The sequence below is a fragment of the Sorex fumeus genome, unplaced genomic scaffold (genome assembly GCF_029834395.1).
Source record: "Sorex fumeus unplaced genomic scaffold, SorFum_2.1 ptg000063l, whole genome shotgun sequence".
In the NCBI taxonomy this organism is placed as follows: domain Eukaryota; kingdom Metazoa; phylum Chordata; class Mammalia; order Eulipotyphla; family Soricidae; genus Sorex; species Sorex fumeus.
The window spans coordinates 60,115,861-60,132,372 of record NW_026606120.1 but is presented as its reverse complement, the minus strand read 5'-3'; the positions used below and the strand labels follow the sequence as shown (position 1 = coordinate 60,132,372).

At 41.9% G+C, this 16,512-nt stretch overlaps 1 protein-coding gene across 1 annotated transcript in view; it reads left to right on the top strand.

Moving 5' to 3' along the window:
- Positions 1 to 16,512, top strand: part of VMP1 (vacuole membrane protein 1) — a 120,167-nt gene that overhangs the window by 96,878 nt on the left and 6,777 nt on the right. The window contains exon 10 of the mRNA XM_056126600.1: positions 1,697 to 1,758. Coding sequence (XP_055982575.1) covers positions 1,697 to 1,758 — 62 coding nt within the window. The remainder of the gene's footprint in view (positions 1 to 1,696; positions 1,759 to 16,512) is intronic.

Sequence of the window (16,512 nt, the reverse complement as noted above, 5' to 3'; positions counted from 1 at the left end):
CTGTGCTCTCTCTCCAGCCCCTAGAAATAATTTTTTAAATCAGTGAAGTTTGTAACAAGAGACATTCACTAAAGAAAGACAGAACTTAGGGAATGTGATGTAGCTCAGTGATAAATCACTTGGCTTGTATGTGCAAGGTCCTACATTCAATTTCTGGCACCACCAAAAAATAAAAAAAAAAAACAAGCCTTGTGAGTAACACCGTGCTTTGTTATTATTACTTAATAATTAAAAACACATTTATTCCCCAACTTTCTTCTACCTCTAGTTTTTGATTTTGGTTTTTGGTTTGGGGACCACACCTACCAGTACTTGTGGGCTGCTCCTGGTCTGTGGTTGAGTACTGTTCCCTGTGGTGATCGAGGATCAAACCCATTCCTGCCACATGCCAAGTATGTGCTTACCCCATTGAACTTTCTTTCCCCACTACCTCCAGTTCTCAGAGGAATAAAGCAGGAAAACTTTGACTGCTTCTTCCTATCCAATTTCTGATATTAAGTTTTGTCACTTGAGGTAACTTTATTCAACCTGTTCTATACACTACTACTTCCAAGAAACCATCCGTTTTAACAATACATTTTTCTTCATTCAAAAAATTTATTTTGATACAGAGAGATATAGGACGATAGACAGGATATTTGCCTGATACCAACCAGATTCGATCCCAAACACCCACATGGTCCCCTGAGCACCATCAGGAACACACCCCGAGTTCACCCTGGGTGAACACACCCAGATCCCTGAGAACGACCAGATGTAACTCCCACCCCCAAAATTTTGTTTTTGGGTATGGAAAGATTGTAGAGTTGATAGGATGCATGCTTTGCCTGTGGCTGACAGCAGTTCATTCCCTGGCACCCTGTAAGATCCCTCAAGCCTGCCAGGAATGATCCCTGAGCACAAAACCAGAAGCAATCCCTGAGCACCCCTGGGTATGGCCCAAAACCAAAAAATTACTTTTTCCCTACATTGAATTTATTGTTCCATGAGCGTAAGTATGTTTTGGGTTTTTTTTTTAATTACCTTGGTAAAGATTTAGAGTATCATACCGAAAATTTTCTACATATGAAATATGGGAGAGATAGTAATAGCAGATAAGAGACTTGTCTTGTATGCTGCTGACCCAGGTTTGAACCCTGGCAGCTTATATGGTCCCCTGGCAGGAGTACTGTTGGATGTGGCCCAAAAACAAAGCAAAAATCTTCCCATAAAGGATGAACAATTTTTGCAAGATTCTGGATTATATTTAGCTTCAATGTCATGAGCCTGGTGCTTGAATTTTAGTGTAGAGGCTGTATGGGAACCCAGGACCTTGGCTGTCTGCACCATCTAAAATCCACAGGATATGTGAAATGTCCTCTCACACTTGGGTTTCATGACTCACATTTTTCCCTTAGATACAGTCATGTATTCTAGTATGACTAGAACTGTCCTTAAAGTAAAATGCTTTCCAAGTCAAAGTCGTAGCATTTATCAAACAATGGGTTGTCCTGTTTTTGTATTTTTTATTAAAAAGCTGTAAGAACCAGGGATATAGGAATTAGCACCTGGAACCACAAAAGGGGGAAAAAATCAGATTTTTTAAATTGCAAATAGGGCTGTGACCTCATCTTTCTAGACCATTACCATGATAGTGACTTTACATTGTTGTCTGTGATGTGGAGATCAATTCACTTTAATAGTATTTTCTTTACAGAAAATCTTCGTCATAATAACATTCAGCAAACACATCGTGGAGCAGATGGTGGCTTTCATTGGGTAAGTCAATCTTTAATAGCTAATGTTAGTGGGAGGACATGTATAAATTGGTACAGGATTTTCATGGTGGCTCCTTTTTTTTCTTTTTTTGACAAGAGCAAATATCTTTTGCTCTGTTACTATTAAAGTTGGAGACATTAGGGCAGGGAGGTAGCTAAGAGGGTTGCTGCCCACATTTTGCATTTAGGAGACCTATACTTGGTCCCTTCGATACCTGACACCCCAAGTACTAAGCCAAGAGTAGCCCCCAAGTATCGCTGGTGTGGCCCCCAAATAAAAATTTTTAAAGTCGGGGCTGGAGAGATAGCACAGCGGGTAGGGCATTTGCCTTGCATGCGGCCGGCCCGGGTTCGATTCCCAGCATCCCATATGGTCCCCTGAGCACCGCCAGGAGTGACTCCTGAGTGCAGAGCCAGGAGGAACCCCTGTGCATTGCCAGGTGTGACCCAAAAAGCAAAAAAAAAAAAAAAAAATTAAAGTCGCTTAACCTGGGATAGTTCAGATGTTATAGTACTTGTCTTACCACCAGCCTCAGTTCAGTCCCTGGTACAGCATGTGATCCCAGAGCACAGTCAGGTATGTCTCCTCTGCCCACCCGCCCCTGCCACATCCAATCCCCAAAAACCGGCCCTTACCCTATAGCATGGAAAGATGAAGCTTAGATTATCTTTATTCAGAAATTTTCTGTTAGATGACCAAACCTGGGAATGCTCAAATACTATTCTCGGTAGTACTTGGAGAACATGCAGTGCCTGGGTTCAAACCCAGGGCTTCTACATGCAAGACGTATTTGTTTGCTTGTACCATCTCTTTGACCCTTGCATGCAAGCCATGTGCTTAGCTCTTTGAACCATCTCCCTAACTTCATCCTTGTTTAAGCTTAAGCCAAAGAATGTATCAAATTATATAATTATTGATTTTTTTTAAAGCTTTGGAGTTTGAGATTACACCCCCTCCAAAGAAGTACTCTTTATATAAGTGGGCTGGAGACGTAGTTCAGTGCTACAGCCTTGCATATTTGACCTCTTGGAATTTTTGTGTTGTTTTGGGACTTTTTTATTTTGTTTTGTTTTGTTTTTGGCTTTTTGGGTCATACCAGGCGATGTTCAGAGTTTACTTCTGGCTCTGCAGTCAGGAATTATTACTGGCCATGCTCAGGAGAACCGTATGGAATGCTGGGGATCGAACCTGGGTCAGCCGTTGGCAAGGCAAACGCCTGCCTGCTGTACCATTACCCCTAGCCTTATAGATTTGAGCCCTGGGTTCAGTACCCAGCATCACAAAGAAAGGAAATTGACTAGGTGTATATAATTACTATTTAATATTGCTTCATCTTGATGATATGCTAGGTGCAAAATTGCATTTATTTTAAAGTCTTATAGGAAATATTAATATTTCAACTTTCTTTCCTTGTGGATACTGCTCTCATAAGCATGGTGAATGTTCCTAAAACGTATTGGTCCTTTGTGAAATATATGGCAAGCATCAGCCCCACAGTCACACAGTAACAGAAGGGCAAGCAGAGAGCTCAAAGTAGCACCACATGGTGTGGCCCAAAATCATTTCCCCCTGAAAATAAGACAGAAAACCACGTGTTATATCTGTTTACCCCTTTCTATGTATATGTTTTAAAATTTAATGGTTTTCAGTATTTTCTATTTAATGTAATAGAAGGAAAGTATATTGTTAAGAATTTACTCAGTGGAGCCAGTAATTGAATTTATTACTTTCTAAGCTTTTGATTATAAGTATGTATTATAGCTTTAAATTTAATTGCTCAAAAAATAAAAATAAATTTAATTGCTCTAGAACTGGGAAGTTGGCTGGTAGGGCTGCAGTGCATGTTTTGGGTTTTGTTGTTGTTGTTATTTGGGGTTGGGGGGTTGTTTGTTTTTTTTTTTTTTTGCCTTTTTGGGCAGGAGGGGTCGGTCATTACCCAGCAGCAGTGCTTAGGGTATAATCCTGGCTGCACAGTCAGGAACCACTCCTGGCAGCTCAGGGAACCAGGTCAGCTGCATGCAAGGCAAGAACCCTACTCACTGTACTATCTCTCGGGCCTTACAGCCCATGTTTCTCATGCAGGAATCCCTAGTTTGATCTCATCACCACATGGTCCCCCAAACACTGAGCTTGTAGTGCCCTTTACTTCAGCACTGCTGGATATGGCCTCAGAACCAAAATAGTATACTAATAATCATTACTCCAGTGATTGGCTTACTGCATCATTAGAAATAAAGGATTTATATATGTCATCATATACCACATGCTGAAAGAAAGAACAGCTTTCTTCTTCTTCCTCTCCTTTTTTTTTTTTTTTTTTTTTTTTTTTTTTTTTTTTTGTAAAATAGACTATTTGTGGCTTTTTGGCTTTTTTGTTTTTGGATCAGACCCAGCGGTGCCCAGGTCTTATTCCTGACTCTGCTCAGGGATCACTGCTGGCAGTGCTCAGGGGACCATATGGGATGCCATGATCAAACTTGGGTCTCCCCATGCAAGACAAGCACCCTACACACTGTACTATCACTCCTTCCCCATGCAAAATGGTTTTACTTAAGAACTGTGAGGAGAAAGAGCAAGCAGCAGGGGAAAGAAAAGAGTCGAGGGGAGATAAGGTACCCCATAAAGTAAAGGGAGGCAATCTTAATACTGGTATATGTTCTTCATAATTTTTAAATATAAAATGTTACATTTGGGGGCTGGAGAGATACTCCAGCGGATAGGGCATTGTCTTGCACCCATTCGACTCGGGTTTGATTCCCAGCATCCCATATGGTTCCCCGAGCACTGCCAGGAGTAATTCCTGAGTGCAGAGCTAGGAGTAAGCCTTGAGCACCACTAGATGTGGCCAAAAAAACAAACGAGAAAGCATTTCATTTGTTCTGGTTGTTTTGTTTTGTTTTTTTGAGGAGTTTGTTCATGGCACGTAGGATTGCGCCCATGAGCTCAGACATGCCAGGCATGTGCTCTGCTGCTGAGCCACATTCTCTTTCCTTCATTTGTTCTTAGAGATTGCTGTTCTACTTTGAAAGAGTCCTCAGGACTACCACAAAAACCCATACATGGGCCAGAGCGATAGTCCAGCGGGTAAGGTGCTTGCCTTGCATGCAGCCAACCTGGGTTCAATTCTCAGCATCCCTTATGGTCCTCCGAGCACCACTAGGAGTGATGCTGAGTGCAGAGCTAGAAGTAACCCCTGAGCATCACTGGGTGTGGCTCCAAGCACACAAACAAAATGATATACACACAGTGGCAATAGTGCTCATATGAGGCTGACTAGAGTTTGATCCCCAGAACTCTAAATGCTGCCTTGAGCACAGAGCCAGGAGTAAGCCCTGAAAACCCCGAGTTTGCCCCCTCTCCCGCCAAAAAAAAGCACAGATTGTCTAGTTACCATGCATACAACCCCCTGTTTTCTTCCTTTCTCCTTTTTCCTCAGTGACAATTTATAGAAGGAAATTTTTCGGCAACTTTGTCTTCTCCACTACCACCATGAACTTCCCAAGCCTTTGAAGTGTCTGACAATGAGTTAGTTAGTTGCCCATCTCTTCCAGCCTGCTTGCTATACTGCAGTTAGCAATCTTTGAAACATCTTTATCTGTGCACTTCCCCACCACTTTGCTCCTTTCACTGTCTGTCTTCTTGAATCCTATTTCATTAAAATAAATAATCCTGTTCCTAATTATCTAAAATTTTAGAATTCCAGGAGCACACAGCCGCTTTTGTGGCCGCGTGACATCGTATGCTATTCATAATAAACAATACAAAAGAGAGTATAGGGGAGATTGCCTGCCATAGAGGCAAGGGGAGGGGTGGGAGGAGGCTATACTGGGGACATTGGTGGTGGAAGATGTGCACTGGTAGAGGATTGGGTGTTCGATCATTGTATGACTGAAACTCAAACAGGAAAGCTTTGTAACTGTATCTCACAGTGATTCAATAAAAATAAATGAATAACATTCTAAATAAAAAAAGTAATGTGGAGTTTATGCCTAATTCAGTCAGCTTAATCAGTGGCTGAATAAATAGCATTAAAATTATCCACTGTCCACTGTCCTCCCGTTGTTCATCGATTTGCTCAAGCGGGAGTAACGTCTCCATTGTGAGACTTGTTGTTACTGTTTTTGGCATATCGAATACATCAAAAATAATCTGTTCCAGGGGCTGGAGCAATAGCACAGCGGGTAGGGTATTTGCCTGGCACGCAGCCAACCTAGGTTTGATTCCCAGCATCCCATATGGTCCCCGAGCACCGCCAGGAGTAATTCCTGAGTGCATGAACCAGGAGTAACTCCTGTGCATCACCGGGTGTGACCCAAAAAGCAAAATAATAATAATAATAATAATAATAATAATCTGTTCCATTAAAATAAAGTTAAAACTCCTTAATGTGGTCTACAAAGCCCTGTGTGACCTACTTGAGTCTCCCTCCACTTGTGATTTTCTGTTTGCCTAGTTCAGGGTTTCTCAACCTTGGCAATATTGACAATTTAGACTAGATACTTTATTATTATGAAAAATTGTCCTGTGTATTGTAATATATTTAGCTCTCTCCTTGTCCTCTATTCACTAGATGCCAATATTACCATCCAGTTATGATCATCCACAATGTATCCAGGACCTTGGAGGTGGCTCAGAGGACTAGAGTGTGTGCTTTGCATATGGGGGCCCCATGTTCAATTTTGACACCAGTTAGACTCCCAGGCAATAAGCTCTCATGAGTACTGTTCTAGGAGTAGGCCCTAGCACTGCATGGGGCTTCCTCCCTCCATCCCTTCCTCGCTCTCTTCCTTCCTTCCTTCCTTCCTTCCTTCCTTCCTTCCTTCCTTCCTTCCTTCCCCCTCCCTCCCTACTTCCTTCTTTCCTTCCTCCCTTCCTTTCTTCATTCCTTCTTTCCTACCTTCCTTCCTCTCCTTTCTTTTATTTGAAGTTTAAAACTAATAGTTGTTTAATTTTAGACTTTCTCCAATGCATGACCAAGCCTAACTTAAAAATCATGATTAAAGTGACATGTTCTGGTCTTCTCACCAAAGAGAATGAGAATTCCCAGAAAATAACATTAAGCATATGACTGCTACAAACCATATGCAGAACATTGGCTCATTGTCAGAATGCCAGGGCCTTATTGGAAGACAAAGTCCCCAGTTTCACCACACAAGAAAGTTTCCATAACTCAATCACTGAGTGGGGGGGAAGGGATTGGCTAGGCCAGGGTTTTTTTTAACCAGATACAGAATGTTCCATGGTCTTCTTTGTGCTCTCGTATTTCTGAGTGAACTTGATACTTAACCTCCAAGCTGAAATTGGCTGTGGCAAAAGAGATCATTTTAACCAATGAGTGATTAAGTTCTTGAATGTTAATGTTTCTTGTTCCTCACTCTTTGAAAAATAATCAGAATGAGCTGTCCTTTTCTTCTGCAGAAAGAAAATCTGTTCTTCCTTTTAAAAATGTAAAATAATGGGGCCAGAGTAATGGTGCAGCAGGTAAGGGCACTTGCCTTACGTGTGGCCCACCAGGGTTGAGTCCCCAGCATCCCAAATATTCCTCCGAGCCTACAGGAGTTATTCCTTAGCTCAGAGTGAAATCTGAGCTCTGCACACAGCCAGGTGTGTTCCAAAACAAAATAAATAAGTGAATAAATAGAATATAAAATCGCTTATGCCCCCAAAACAATAACAAACGTCAGGGGTAAAAGCAAGAAATGGGATTCTAAAGGAGCAATAGATTGGAATGCGAAGGTCAGTGGGATTGGTAACTATGAGCAAATGGGAGCACGGAACCGGATGTGAAGTGGAATGAAGATTGGAGCCAGATTTTGTTAGTGCTTCTACATTATTTTAAGGGATTTGCTTTTTCACTCCAAGTGCCACTTATCTGGTGAAATACAGTGATTTTCTGTCAGTCTCATGGTTGAAGTAATTAGATTATTCTTAGATAAAGTTGCATCACTATCAGTATGCCACTTAGAAAGCTCTAAAGGCCAGTTAGTTTTTATGCCTTTTCTCCTTAAATTTAAAATTTTATAAACTGTTCTTTATTCTCAACCTTTGGGTGTCTGGGTCCCTATTTATTTTACTAATACTCAGTTGGTCTTTAAGTCAGCCACAGATCTATGACTATATAAAACTCTCACTTTCTGTAGCTGAGATCTAATTTTTTTTTTCTTTTTGGGTCACACCCGGCGATGCGCAGGTCTCACTTCTGGCTCATGCACTCAGGAATTACTCCTGGCAGTGTTCGGAGGACCATATGGGATGCTGGGAATCGAACCCGGGTTGGCTGGGTGCAAGGCAAATGCCCTACCCACTGTGCTATATTGCTCCAGCCCCCTGAGATCTGATTTTTTTTCTTTTTTTTTTTCTTTTTGGGTCACACCTGACAATGCACAGGGATTACTCCTGGCTCTGCACTCAGGAGTTACTCCTGGCAGTGCTCAGGGGACCATATGGTACGCTGGGAATTGAACCTGGGTCGGCCACGTGCAAGGCAAACACCCTACCCTCTGTGCTCTCTCTCCAGCCCCTGAGATCTGATTTTTAACCTAGGTTTTTGTTTTGTGTTTTGTTTTTATAACCAGTCACTCTTTATTGATTCCAGATTGGCCTCTTCTTGCAGTAATGTTAATGCCTGCTTGATTTCTACTATTTGGGTCTGCATTATTTTACTTTCAAAATGTTTCCTCTTGGGGCCAACAGATAATACAACAGGTTAGGTACTTGTCCTGTACACTGCTGACCCAGGTTCTGTCTCCAATTCCCAGGACCCTAATGATGTGGTCCCTTGAGTGCTCCAGGCGTGATCCCTGAGCACTGCCAGTTGTGTCCTCAAAAAAAAAAAAAGTTGGGGCCTGAGGCCTGAGAGAGGAAGCTATAGTATAGCAGGTAGGACCCAACACTCATATGGTCCACTGAACCCCACCAGGAGTGATCCCTGAGCACAGAGCAAAGAGTAAGCCCTGAGCACTGTTGGGTGTGATCCAAAAACCAAAAAGAAAGTATTTTTATTTAAAAAAAAAAAAAGATGCCCTATGATGATCACATATTTCAAAGAGTAAGTAAAAGTAAAAGTAAAGGCCCTCCCGTTGATCATCGATTTGCTCGAGCGGGCCCAGTAACATCTCCATTGTTGACTTTGTTGTTACTGTGTCTGGCATATCCAATACGTCACGGGGAGCTTGCCAGGCTCTGCCGTGCGGGCGAGATACTCTCGGTAGCTTGCCGGGCTCTCCGAGAGGGGCGGAGGAATCGAACTCGGGTCGGCCATGTTGGCTGCGTGCAAGGCAAACGCCCTACCCGCTGTGCCATCGCTCCAGCCCCATTTCAGAGAGTAGCTGCTAATTATAAGGAGGTGTTATCTCCACTCTGCTTCTTATTGGAAAATAATTCTTTATGTTCAAAACAAGGACTGTTGTGCTTCCTTCCTTCCTGTCTGCCCTCCCTCTCTCCCTCCTTTCCTCCCTTCCTTCCTCTCCTCCTTCCCTCCATCTTTTCTTTTTCTCTTTTCTTTCTTTCTTTTTTTCCCTTTTCCTCACTTTTTATTTCTCTCTTTGTTTCTTTACCCCTGTGATAGAGATATGCAGTGAGGTAATAGCAACAATACACCTGATATTTCTGGATAAAGCAATGGTCTTCCTTCTGTACAGCCACTAAGAAATGGGTGGTATCATGTGTAGTTATAATACCACTTACAACGGACTAACTTGAGTACAAAAGAGGATTTAATCATTTGAAAGGTTTTAATCATAGATGTAAGTGAAATTCAAGATGTTTTAATCCCAAATCCTGAGGTTGAATCACAATGATTTGGGGAGGGTGGGTACTGGGGGCAGGGTTTGGTCCACATGCAGCAAAATGCTCAAGGGTTACTCCTGGCTCAGCACTCAGGAATTACTCCTGGCATAATTACTACTCAGGGTATGGTATGGAATGCCAGGGATAGAACCTCGTCAGCTGCTTGCAAAGCAAATGTCCTACCCATGTACTGTCAGTCCAGCCCCTCACAAATTTGAACTGTGCCAGACTGTCAACCCATACTGGTCTATATGAGAAAGCCTTAGGTTTTTAATGCAACACTAGTTTTATCCTGAATTTATTTATGTTGTGTTTTTCTATGATCCGCAGATGTAAAGGAACTTGGTTTGAGTGGGTTACTACATTTCATTTTAAAGCACATAGGGGGACTGGAGTGATAGTACAGCAGGTAGGGCGTTTGCCTTACAAGCGGCTGACCCGGGTTTGATTTCCAGCATCCCATATGGTCCCCTGAGCATCACCAGGAGTAATTCCTGAGTGCAAAGCCAGGAGTAACCCCTGTGTATCGCCAGGTTTGACCCAAAAAGCAAAAAAAAAAAAGTAGTGGGCTGAAGTGATAGCACAGCGGGTAGGGCGTTTGCCTTGCACACAGCCAACCCGAGTTCAATTCCCAGCATCCCATATGGTCCCCTAAGCATCACCAGGAGTAATTCCTGAGTGAAAAGCCAGGAGTAACCCCTGTGCGTCGCCGGGTGTGACCCAAAAAGCAAAAAAAAAAAAGAGAAGAAAAAAGCAAGTAGTGGACTGAAGTGATAGCACAGCGGGTAGTGCATTTACCTTGCACGCGGCTGACCCAAGTTCTATTCCCAACATCCCATATGGTCCCCTGAGCACTGCCAGGAGTGATTCCTGAGTGCAGAGCCAGGAGTAACTCCTGTGCATCACTGGGTGCGACCCCAAAAGCAAAAGAAGTAAAAAATAAAAGCAAGTAGAACACATCAGTTACCAGTTAATCTTCCTTCTTCCTTCCCTCCCTCCCTCTCTTCCTCCCTCCTCTCCTTCCCTCTTTTTCTCCCTCCCTCCCCATCTGGCAGTTAATACACAGGCAGTAACTGCACTTGCCTTCCTTTCTTTCACACAACTGCTTCAGCAAGTTCCTGGTTCAGTCCACTGTACCACATATGTCTCCTGACACTGCTAAGGTTCACTCCTGAGCAGAGCCAGAAATAGAAATAGTCCCTACTGGTTGTAGCCCCAAACAACAGCAACAAAAAGAGCTTTATTAGAAAATGGCAGAATGGAGGAGAGAGGATTCATGTCCTCAAAGCAACCATCATCTGTAACTCTTTGAGGTTTTTGGGTTTTGTTGGGTTTTGTTGGTTGGTTGTTTGGTTGTTTTGTTTTGTTGTTATTGTGTTTGGGGTTTTTTTGGGGGGAGGGGGGTGTTTTGGTTTTCTTTTTTTTTTTCTTTTTTTTTTTTTTTGGACTTGGGTCCACACCAGAGGTGTTCGGAGCTTACTTCTGGCTCAGACTCAGGGATCATTCCTGTTGGGCTCAGGGGTTGTCAGGGGTGCCCAGGTTGGCCACATGAAAGGCAAACACCTTACCCACCTTTCCCACTATATTATCTCTCTGGCCCCATATACCCCATATGTCTTTTTCTTCTTTTTTCTTCTTTTTTGTTTGTTTGGGGACTGTACCTGGCAGTGCTCAGGGCTTAATCCTGGCTCTGCACTCCAGCAGTGTTCGGAGAACCATGTGGGGAGGCAGGGATCAAACCCCAGTCATACTTTTGCAAGGCAAGTGCCCTACCTGCTGTGCTGTCTCTCCAGACCTCCTGTGTCCCATTTTTATAAGACTAAAGATCATTTCTCCTGTGGTTATCATTCGTTCATTTACTTGCCCTATTTCTGGATTGTGTATCAATCTGCTTTATTCCCCCACCCCCTTATCTTTCTAAGGAGGCTAGAAGGTGATTTAAAAAACAAACATAATACCAGCAGTTAGCACACTGGCCTTTGACTTTTGAAAGATTGCCTGGAGGGCAATTTGTTATTGAGTCAGGCCAAGTCTGAGAGCCATCTTGAGTCACTGTGATTAAGTTCAGGTATTGGTTGGGCCCCAGGGAATTAGTGGTTTAGTACTGTGAGAATCCTTATTAGACAGGAAATGACAACTTGTTAAAATTCTAGCCATTAAGCCTGTTGAGATCATTCTCTGTGTGTATGAAAATTCAATTTTATTTGACTAAAATGTGGACCTTTCTGAGAACAATTATTTGTAAAACTATAGCATTTAATAATTAGTTTTAGCTAAGCGATAGCACAGCGGGTAGGGCGTTCGCCTTACAAGCGGCCAGCATGGCCGACCCAAGTTCGATTCCTCCGCCCCTCTCGGAGAGCCCGGCAAGCTACCGAGAGTATTCGATATGCCAGACACAGTAACAACAAAGTCTCCAATGGAGACGTTACTGGGCCCGCTCGAGCAAATCGACCATCAACGGGAGGGCCTTTTTTTTTTTTAATTTTTAAACAAACAAGACAGATGAGTGACTTTAAAAAGTCTTTTATAGAAATAATCAGTAGAGAGCAGAGTCAGAGAGATAGTACAGCAAGTAGGGATTTGCTTTGCACTAGGCTGACCTAGGTTCACTAACACCACACACACACACACACACACACACACACACACACCCGCCAGGAATGATCAGTCCTTAAGCTCAGAGCCAGGAGTAACCCCTGAGCATTGATGGGTGTAGTCCTCCAACTCACAACCTACCTGAAAAAAGAAGAAAGAAAAAAAAAGAAAAACCAGTAGAAGGCAGTTGTAATATTGCATTCAGAAAGAACCTCCAAAAATTATAGCATGGACATTCACCTGTTCCTGTTGTAATCTATAGAAGGCAACCCCAAAACTTTAGAGATTGCCAATCTTAATAAAGGATAAGTATATAGTGTGCCTTAAAATACTTACTAACAAGGTTACCAGAGAGATAGTACAGTAGGTAGGGTATTTGGCTCACAGCCAACCTGGGTTCAATCCCTAGCACCCTATATGGTTCCCTAAACTTGATCACTCAGGAGTGATCCTTAAGTACAGAGCCAGGAGTAAGCCCAGTGCACTGCTGGGTGTGGCCCCCCAAACAAAGACCTTGTGAAGGATAGCATGAAAACCATCACAGTAAGGTTTTTAAAGTGAGTTTGTTCTTTGATTTTTGTCTTTAATCCTTTTTAATTTTTATTTTTCCTTTTTTTAAAAAATTTATTTATTGAATCACCGTGAGAACAGTTACAAAGCTTCGTGTTTGAATCTTAGTCATACAATGATCAAACACCCATCCCTTCACAGTGCACATTTTCCACTACCAAAAACCCCCAGTATACCCTCCATCCCACATTTCTGCATTTTAATATTTGTATAAGTAGGGGCCGTGGAAATAGCTTAAGGGGCTGGAGCACATGCTTTGCATGTTGGAACTCTGGGTTTCAGTCCCAACACCATATGGTTTCCAGAGCACCACTGAGTATGACCTGACAACAGTATTCAAAAATGACTCCTACTGCCATCAAAAGGTGCCAGTTGAGGACTAGAAATAGTACAGTGGGTGGGTGTTTGCCTTGCACGTGGCCTATCTCCAGGCATCTCATATGGTCCCCCAGCACTGCCAGGAGTGATTCCTATGCCAGGAGTAAGTCCTGAGCACACCTGGGTGTGGTCCTCCACCAACCCCCAACCACCCACAAAAAAGAAAAGGAAAATAAAAGTGCCAGTGGGGGCAAAGAGATAAGACAGGAGATAAAGCCCTGAATGTGTCCAGCTCTGTTGGATCCCAGGCATGCATGTGGTAGTGAAAGCACTGCCAGAGGTCACTCCTGAGCATCTCTGGGTATGGCCCAAAAGCCAAAGGAAAAAGAAAAGTAGTCATCAGTAGTCTGATTCAGAAAGTGTTCATTAGTCAATATGCTCTCTGCACTACAACAGCGATAGAATTGGTTGAACCCCTCTTTTTTTTTATTTCTTTTAATACAACCCTTGAGACCTTATTATTATAAAAACATTTTCTCTCATCTATAAAATTTCAAAGTTTTACAAGGTTTCAAAGGATTGTCAGGGCCAAGTGATAGTACAGCAGGTAGGGTGTTTGCCTTCGCATGCAGCCTACCTGGATTCAATCCTTGGCAAACCTAGTATCACCAGGAATAATTCCTGAATGCAGAGCCAGGAGTAACCTCTGAGCATCTCAGTGAGTGTGGCCCCAAAACAAACACAAAACCCAAAGGTTTGTGACTGATCACAAACCAAGTTTGACTATTATTTAGACTTTATGATCAATTATCAGAGGGATATTAAAATAAATCAGACTCAAATTATTGCACAAATGGTAACAGAGGTAAAAAAGAAAAATAAACTTTGCACCTACACTTTTTCTAAGAAAGATGGAGACTTCTTATTCCTGTTCCTTTACAAGAAACTTGTCAGATGGTATGTCTTCAGGAAATTCTGTGTAACTTTACATGATCATGTTAATGCTAAAGCAGAGACTATATTTTTTTTAAAAAATAGTTTTTTGTTATTTTTCCCTTTTTTTTGTTTTTGGGCCACACCCAACAGTGCTTCGAATCATTCCTATGGGGCTCGGGGGACCTTACAGGATGACAGAGATCGAACCCAGGTTGGTTGCATGCAAGACAAGCACCCTGCAGTATCTCTCTGGCCCAGCTTTATGGTATTAAGCACTAGGCCCCAGTTTTGTACCAGTAACAAACAAACCTGATTGGAAAAACTTAAATTTTCTAATCAGAAAAATTTTAAATCTAATACAAGAGTGGCCTAATTTGATGATTATATCCGTGATGGAGGAGAGATTTACTAAAGGAAATCAAGTGATACGTTTCTTATATCTGGTGAACTGGTTTGTTTGAGACTTACACATTTTGAAAGGAGTTCCCTAAAAACAGAATAATAATTACCAGTGAATTTTTGGAATGGGTGTGTGCATAGGATTAACGAACCAACATATGGAAATCTTAGTTATTTATGAGAAACGAGTGAGTAATCAGTCCACTCCCTCTATGTACAACCTCTGTCGGTTGTGATGGTTGCTCTGGTAGATTTTCTGTCTTTGTGGGTACAGAGAATAATGTAGACCTTTGTTTATAATGAGTTGATGTAGAGATAGTTTAAAATACTGGTATTTTATTATCAGATTAGTGCTTTCCAGAAACAGTGACGTGTATGTTAAAAACTATTTTTAGGACTAGAGCTATAGTACAGTAGGTAGGGCATTTGCCTTGGACGTGGCCGACCCTGGTTTGAATCCCAGCATCCCATATGGTCCCCCGAGCACTGGCAGGAGTAATTCCTGAGTGCATAAGCCAGGAATAACCCCTATGCATCGCTGGGTATGACCCAAAAGGCAAAAATAAATAAATAAATAAATAAATAAATACTATTTTTAAAAATAAGTTTTATTTGCAAATTTGTCATAGCCTTTCATGGAGTTCTGCTGTTTCATTTGTTTTATTTTGGAACCATACCCAGTGGTGCTCAGGGACTAATTCCAGCTTTTGAGCTCAAGGATGATCCAGGTGGTACATGGGGAACCAAGTAATGTGCCAGTAAATGAACTGAGGCCTCCTGCATGTAACATAATTTCTCCAGCCCTTTACAGAATTTTGGGAAGAAGTTTGTCTTGTTTCTGTTTTAATGCATGCTTGGTATGTAAACATGCAAAATACGGTTTCCATGCAACCACTTTTGAGCTCAGAAGGTTAAAATTTTGGGGTTTTTTTTTAAACTTTTTCCCCTTCTGTTGTTTACATTTTCTGAAGATTTTTCCATTATTATTATCATTATTATTATTATTATTATTATTATTCGCTGTAAGGATCAAACCTACATTTCCTGCATGTGACATAGTTGACCCTTTTTTCCTTATCAAGTACAAAAATGCAAAAATTATTATTAAAATCAATTTTTTGGAAATTTGTGGTTTGGGGAGGGGTTTTAGTTTGGGGTGCTGTACCTAGCAGTGCTTAGGGGCCCCTTCTCATTCAGTGTCTGTGGTCCATGTGGTGACAGGAATCAAACCCTAGCCTTCTACATGCAAAGCATTCAGCTCTTTGGATAATCTCCCCAGCCTCTGAATACATGATTTTTTCTCTCTTCTGTTATGTTCTATATCACAAAACTTTTTATAACTCTGTTTTTGTCTGGGTGGGTGGGTGTTTTTTGGTCACACCTAGTGATGCTCAGAGTGCAACTCCTAGCTCTGTACTCAGAAATTACTCCTCGTTGTGCTGAGAGACCATATGGGACATTGGGGATCGAATCCAGGCCAGCAGTGTGCAAGGCAAGGGCCTTAACTGCTGTACTCTCTCTCAAGCCTCAAACTTTGTTGCCAGGTGGACAACTTCACCAACTCAGTATGAGTTGCACAGGTCTAAATGAATAGCTTTTAGAGAATGGCATTTAAGCTATTTCCTAAGCTGACTATTAAAAGCCACAGATCTGGAGTCCAAGTTAGTCCCCTGTGTGCATCCCCCCAACACAAAAACCATGTATATGACTTCAGTTAACTTAAAATGTCAATCTTTTGCTTCTGTCTGCTGCTTGAAAACAACTTGAAGATGTCTTTGTGGACTCATACATTCTTTACCATAAATAAAATAAATTAGTGTTTAGGAGTGGCAACACTAATTTCAGTTTTTTTGTTTATATTTATGGCTACTCCTGATGCAGTGCTCAGGTCCACTCCCAGAGGTGGCTCCTACATATGTTACACAATCACTCCGGCCTTTTGAGCTATCTCTTCAGCCCTTTTAATTTTGATTTTAATTTAATCCATTACCAAAATTGGTTAGTGTTAATTAAAATCATTATTTGTAAAGATAGAGAAATTAAATTATAAATTAAAATTATATATATTAGGGGGTTGGGCCACCTGGCAGTGCTCTAGGGCTGCTCTCAGTTCTGTGCTCAGGGGTTGTTCCCAGTGGTGCTTGG